A 7095-nucleotide genomic window follows, 5' to 3' on the forward strand; every position below is an offset into this window, starting at 1 on the left:
TACTTACTTTTTTCGGTTAATAAAAGATTTTTAAGTCCTCCATTTTTTTTAAAGAAACAAAAATTTCATAAATTTATTGAAATTAAATATTTTCAAACCTTAAAAAATATTAAGGCAAAACATTTTGGCGCCCGAGCAGGGACTTGATTAAAAAATTTTTTATTAAATAAATTTATTTTGATAATTTATTTCAAAATAATAATTAATTGTGAACAATTTGCTAAGTTATTGCAAACAATTTAAGTGCTATTAGTGCGCGATTCTTAAACAAAAACACGTAATTGATCGGAACCATCAGTTTACCATCTTTTCTGCATCTCTTACTTCATGCCTCGTCGTTGCCGTTGCCGTAATTGCCGTCCACAACACAGACAGGGAAGTAGTGATTCTGGTCTATCTGAAACAGAGGTAAAAGCGTAAAATATATTGTGTTTTATATCCTGTAATTTAATCAGAAAAGAGAATTCTATAATTTATTTAGAATTTTTCCGCATAATTGCGCGTATAACACAATATTATTTACGCTTCATATGAAATATATTTCTTTATTTATCACAGTGAACATAACGCCTTTAAAAAGTGAAACAAATTTCCCGAGTGTTATTAATATAAAACCACACATACACACAAATCTGTTTTATTTAATTAATTGGCACAAAATAACAAATATCGGTCATTACTATTCTTTACCGTCGGCATTTCATTAAAAGAAAAATTCGTTTTGATTTATTTACATTGTACTTATTTCGCGGGTGATAATTTTATTAATTTTTTAAGTAAATTAATTAACAATTTCATTGTTTATCTTTTGTTATTTTCTTTTTCTTTTTACACAAAAATTCTTATTGTTATTGATCATCTGTTTGTTTCATTCCGCTCGTTCCGTGTTGCCATTACAATTAGAGTGGCCACTAAACAAACCATTTAGAGCTGCCAGATTAACCACGTATATATTGTTCAATCATACGTTACACTGAAAGAAATTTTTTTGTTTAATTTGTGAACATTTATATGTGAGTGAAATTAAAATTAATATTAATAAATATTTTCATAAATCTTGGTAAAATAGTTTATTTTTTACCAAAGGCTGGTTGCAACTCACGGATAAAATTCAGAACGAGATTTTTTTTTTTGAATAATAATAATAGCACTGAAACAAAATAATAACATTAAAGTAATTTTATTTGTGGAATTTTAATAACAAATATAAATAAACAAAATAAGTAATTGATAAATATAATCATTTTTACGAATTTGCTGGCGAGATAAAATATTTATTGTGAATTAATATTTTTATTTAACAGTGCATATATTTTATTTCATTATTGATCGAATTGTGTGTACCAGAACAAATTTATTTAAAAAAAAAAAAGAGAATTTTAAAAAACGACTTCGTGAATTTTTCTCATTTATTTAAAGTTTAACGAGAAAGAAAATTATTTTTTGTCAAGTTAAATTTTAATCGATTTCTTTTTTTTGATCATATTATCCATTATTTATTTGGAAGAAAATAAATTTGTTTCTGTGAAATTTTAGAAATTTTTTCTGTTTTTAAATTTATTTAAACATTTTGATTTCGATATGGCTGGTGGAAAGAAACATCAAAATAATCCTGTCTCAGAAAATTTGGAAAAACTGATTCAGCGAAAAGCCAAAGTTGTTGAAAATATTGAAAGAATAAAAAGGTCAATTATTGAAAAGACTATTTCTTTCAATACCTTTGAGATCGATTGTCGATTGGAAATTTTAAAAGACCATATCGCTCAAGCTATGGAGTTTCAGTCGGAATTGGATATTTTAGATCCGACAAATGACGACAGATCCGAGCTTGAAGATTTATGTGTTACCACGAAGTCTCTATTGTTAAGTCTTCAGGCCAAGAATAGAAGACCGAGCTTGCAGGAAACTTCATTCATGCAACCTCATCATTCTAGGCTTCCAAATATGCGGCTCCCTAAATTCAGCGGAAAATATTCCGATTATAAAAATTTTATGAGCTTGTTTGAGAATTTGGTACACAATGATCATACATTGACAGATATTGAGAAATTTAACCATCTTATATCATGTTTAACTGATGAGGCTTTAGGAACAGTTAAAGCTTTTCAAGTAACTGAAGAAAATTACCCCAAGGCATTAGCGAGCTTGAAAAAAGTTTATGATAATGACTGTCTAATTTTTCTGAAAAATATTTCAAAATTATTCGATCTCCCTGAGATTAGTAACCCTTCAGCTCCAGCTTTGAGAAACATGATTGACACGGTTTCCGCCATTTATGATTCTTTATTGTCAATTGGCGATGATAAAAAGACTTCGAATGCGATTTTAATTCATCTAGTGATGTCGAAAGTTGATCCAGTCACTAAATCCAAATGGGAAGAACAGCTTGATTTCGAAAAGCTCCCACTTTGGTCTGACTGCGAGGCCATGTTAAACAAAAGGTACCAGCACATTTCGGCTGATGAATCTTCGGGTTCAAAGCCCAAAAACTCTAAAAATAAAAATGAATTCGTGCCTAAGAAACATTCGAAGACATCACTATCTGTAACAAAATCGAAACAACCTGTTGAAAAATGTCTATTCTGTAAATCTGCTGAGCATAATATATACAATTGCTCCTTTTTCGCAACAGTGCCAGTTCTTCAAAGGTTTGACTTTATAAAAGCTGCACCTGCATGTATAAATTGCCTTAAAAAAGGTCACACCGTAGCGAGATGTAGTTCTCAAAAGTGCAGAGTTTGCGGCGGAGCACATAACAAGCTTTTGCATCGCTATAGTTCTGAAACTCAAAGTGCGAATACTGCGTCGAATTTTTCGCCAGATCTTCCATCAACTTCTAATGCTGCAGTAAATCATTCAGCATCTGATGTGAATGTTATTCTTGCCACAGCTGTGGTAAAAGTAAAATGTAGTTCTGGTGATTACATACTTGCAAGAGCATTATTAGATTCCGGTTCACAGACAAATTTGATTACCGAGGAACTTGCTCAAAGGCTTGGAATAAAACGAAAAGGAGGCAGATTAAATTTAACAGGCATTGGTGAAGTTAGTTCTGTAGCTAAAACTAATATAGAGATCTCCGTTATGTCGAGGGTTAATTCCACTCAATTCTCTTCAAAGTTTTGGGTGTTGAGTTCAATTACGAATTTCCAACCTGATCGCAGGATTTGCACTACTAATTGGAATATTCCAAGAAATGTTGAATTGGCAGATCCTGAATTTTATAAACCTCAGAAAGTAGATTTGTTAATTGGTGGTGAAATGTTCTTTGAACTATTATGTGTTGGACAAATTAAGTCTAATCCGAGCCTACCAGTTCTTCAGAAAACATCTCTTGGCTGGATTGTTGCTGGAAAATGTGATCAGTCAAAGGGCTCTAGTTCAAAAATATGTCATGTTAGCAACATTATAGAAAACGAGGAAGCTATTGATTCAATTGTACGTAAATTTTGGGAACTTGAAGAAGTTTCTCATGAACAAACATTGATTTATAATGAGGAACAGCAAAAATGTGAGGACAATTTTAAGAATTCGGTTCGACGTTTACCGTCAGGACGTTTTGAAGTCTCACTTCCTTTCAAATCGGATACTAATCTTTTATGGTCATCTTTTGATACTGCCAAACGGCGATATTTAGCGCTTGAGCGCAAACTTTCTAATGACGAAAATATGAGAGAAATGTATCACGATTTTATGAAAGAGTATGTTGATTTAGGACATATGTCTATTGTAAATAATCAAATACCGAAATTTCCTCACTATTTTATACCGCATCAATGCGTTTTAAGACCTCAAAGTTCGACTACCAAACTTCGTGTAGTTTTTGATGCTTCGTGTCGTACTTCTTCACGGACTTCGCTCAATGATATATTAATGGTTGGGCCTACTGTGCAGGAAGATTTATATGCGACTCTTATCCGTTTTCGTTATCATAAATTTGTGATCACTGCTGATATTGAGAAAATGTACCGCCAAGTTTTGGTTGGCGATAATGATAGAAATTTTCAAATGATCCTTTGGAGACAAAATTCTTCTGATCCGCTACAGGTGTTCCGTTTAAACACCGTAACTTATGGTACTTCTTCTGCACCGTTTTTAGCGATCAGATGTTTAATTTATTTGAGCGATTTGTACAAAGAGACTTTGCCCATCGGGGCAAATGTTATTCGCCGTGATTTTTATGTTGACGATTTGCTAACTGGTGCCGATAGTTTTGATGAACTTTTAACTATTCGAGATCAAGTGACTCAAATATTGAGTTCCGCTAGATTTCATTTAACAAAATGGTTTTCAAATCACCCCGAATTTAATGTTTCTGATTGTAAAGAAAAATTATTACATGCAGATTCCGATTCAGCTAAAGCTTTGGGCATACATTGGGTTCCGAAGAATGATTCATTCAAGTTTCATTTGGAAGATAATTTTAAAAATCTAAAAGCAACAAAAAGAAACATTTTGTCGGTTTCTTCTAGGTTGTTTGATCCACTCGGACTTTTATGCCCAATAATAACAAAATCCAAAATGCTTCTTCAAGAACTTTGGATTCAGAAACTCGACTGGGATGAATCAATACCTATGCGACTTAATACTGCATGGGAAAATTTTAAGGATAATTTGTTGAAAATTGATTCTATTGAAATCCCAAGATTCGTCCACACCACTTCTTCAGCATCAATCCAAATTCATGGGTTTGCAGATGCCTCAATTCGGGCTTATGGATGCTGTCTATATATAAGAAGTTGTGACTCAAATAAAGTCTTTTGTAGCTTGCTAACAGCGAAATCAAAAGTAGCCCCACTCAAAACAAAGTCTCTTCCGAGACTTGAGTTATGTGCAGCTCACTTATTGTCAAAGTTGTGGACTAGAATTGAGAAAATGATAAGCTTTGAAATCGAGAGTGTAACATTCTGGACAGATTCAGAAATAACGTTACACTGGCTAAAAACTCATCCATCCAGTCTCGCAACATTCGTTTCGAATAGAGTTGCAGAGATACAAGAATGGTCAGACCATGTTTCATGGCGCCATGTGCCTACTAAGCAAAACCCAGCTGATATTGTATCAAGAGGATGTGATGTAGATGATATTAAAAATTCGATTTGGTTTGCTGGTCCTTCATTTCTTTTAAAAGACAATTCAATGTGGCCTGTTAATAATCATTTTGATTTGACAGAGGAACAATCGTCTTTAGAAAAAAGAAAAACTAATGTTCTAAGTGCAGTAGAGAATTCGTTGAATTTTGAAAATGTCTTTTTGATGTTAATCGAAGATCATTCTTCATATAAAAAGATTTTAAGAATCATGTGCTATGTGCTTAGATTCGTAGATTTTTGTAAGAAATGTGAAATTTCCAAATCAAAAACTCCTACTGCTAAGGAAATGAGTTGGGCCTTTTATAAACTTGTGGAAATTGTCCAGAAAGAAAGTTTTTCTGAGGAGATTCAAAAATTGCAGAAATCTCTGGTGTTGCCATCGAATATTCAAAGGCTTACACCATTTATACATAATTTTACAGAGAATAAGCGAAACTTTTCACTATTAAGGGTAGGTGGGAGGTTGCTAAATGCACCGTTACCTTACAATACTAAATTCCCACTTTTATTGCCAAAGAAAACTCTTTTTGTGACTCGATATTTACGTAATCTGCACCTTGAAAATTGCCATGCTGGCACAAGAGCATTGATATCTCTTTCGAGGGAAAATATTTGGCTGATAAATGCTAAAGAAGAGTGTAGCAGAATAGTGCGTAAATGTATTCACTGTTACCGCTATAAACCAAAGCTTATGACCCAAATAATGGGAAATTTGCCCACCGATCGGGTGAGAGGTCTACGTCCATTTTTGATAGTTGGCGTAGACTTTTGTGGTCCCGTGAATATATCGTTGCGTATTCGCGGTCGACCACCAATAAAAATGTACATAGCGGTATATGTTTGTTTCACTTCGAAGGCTGTTCACTTAGAACTGGTATCTGACTTGTCCTCTGATTGCTTTATTCTTTCTTTCAAAAGGTTCATTGCCAGGAGAGGTCTTCCCCGCAAAGTGTACTGCGACAACGCCACCAACTTCGTCGGAGCCAGCAAAATCCTCAAGGAGTTAATAGAAGCGTTCGAGAAGAGCAAAGGGGACGTCGTGTCGTACGCAGCGTCGTACAGGGTAGACTTCAGCTTCGTACCACCCAGGGCACCTCACTTCGGAGGACTATGGGAAGCAGCCGTGAAGCAGGCGAAGCACCTACTTCTACGAGCCGTGGGCAATGCACTGCTCACTCAGGAAGAGATGATAACAATGCTCGTAGAGGTAGAGGCGGTGCTCAACAGCAGGCCAATAGCACCGCTGTCTCCAGACCCGAACGACGGAGATGCCTTAACACCAGCGCATCTACTAATAGGAGAGGGTCTGCGTTCGCTGCCGCCAGGATCCGTCGGAGACGTCAACGACAACAATCTGCGGTGCTTGAAGCGATGGCGGATGCTATGCGCTCTCAAGCAGAGGTTTTGGCGAGCCTGGTCCAAAGACTACGTTCTGGGGTTGCAGGACAAAGGCAAGTGGATCAAAGAAGAACCGAATCTGCAAATAGGACAATTAGTGGTAGTACACGAGGACAATCTCCCGCCCCAAGAGTGGCTGACCGGGAAAGTCGTCCGCGTAATCGAAGGCCAAGACGGCAAGGTCAGAGTGGCGGAGGTGAAAACCAAAAACGGCGTATATAAACGCCCAATCACTAAATTAGCACCACTACCACTTGCTTGAAGACCTACGGTCCTTCAATGGGGCCGGAATGTTGGAGCGTGGAGTTTTTTTGGCCTTTGATGGTTTTCTCCACAAATGGTTTTTTTTTATATAATTAAAATTATTTTTTTTTTATCCCTTTTTTAAATTTTTTTTTACTTACGTTTTGTATTTAAATCTTTTTTTTTATAATAATAATAATTTATTAATTGTTTTTTTTTTTAATTAATAATTTATTGAATTTAAACTGAAAAACTAAAATAAAACTTAAATATGAATTTAACATAGACATAAGAAAAGAAATGGCAACTCTATTTTTATAAATTTCATCAAATGTAAAATGTAACTGTTTGCTGAAAAGAA

The 7095-nt window shown here is 34.7% G+C and overlaps 1 protein-coding gene across 1 annotated transcript; it reads left to right on the forward strand.

Annotated features, from left to right (window-relative positions):
* The first annotated feature begins 1581 nt into the window (after positions 1–1581).
* LOC135950863 (uncharacterized) lies at positions 1582–6713 on the forward strand. The gene is made up of 2 exons (XM_065500390.1): positions 1582–4380; positions 6012–6713. Exons 1-2 carry the CDS (start codon positions 1582–1584, stop codon positions 6711–6713), a joined length of 3501 nt encoding a protein of 1166 aa, XP_065356462.1.
* Positions 6714–7095: the final 382 nt, after the last annotated feature.

This window comes from Calliphora vicina, chromosome 1 (assembly GCF_958450345.1).
Source record: "Calliphora vicina chromosome 1, idCalVici1.1, whole genome shotgun sequence".
In the NCBI taxonomy this organism is placed as follows: Eukaryota; Metazoa; Arthropoda; class Insecta; order Diptera; family Calliphoridae; genus Calliphora; species Calliphora vicina.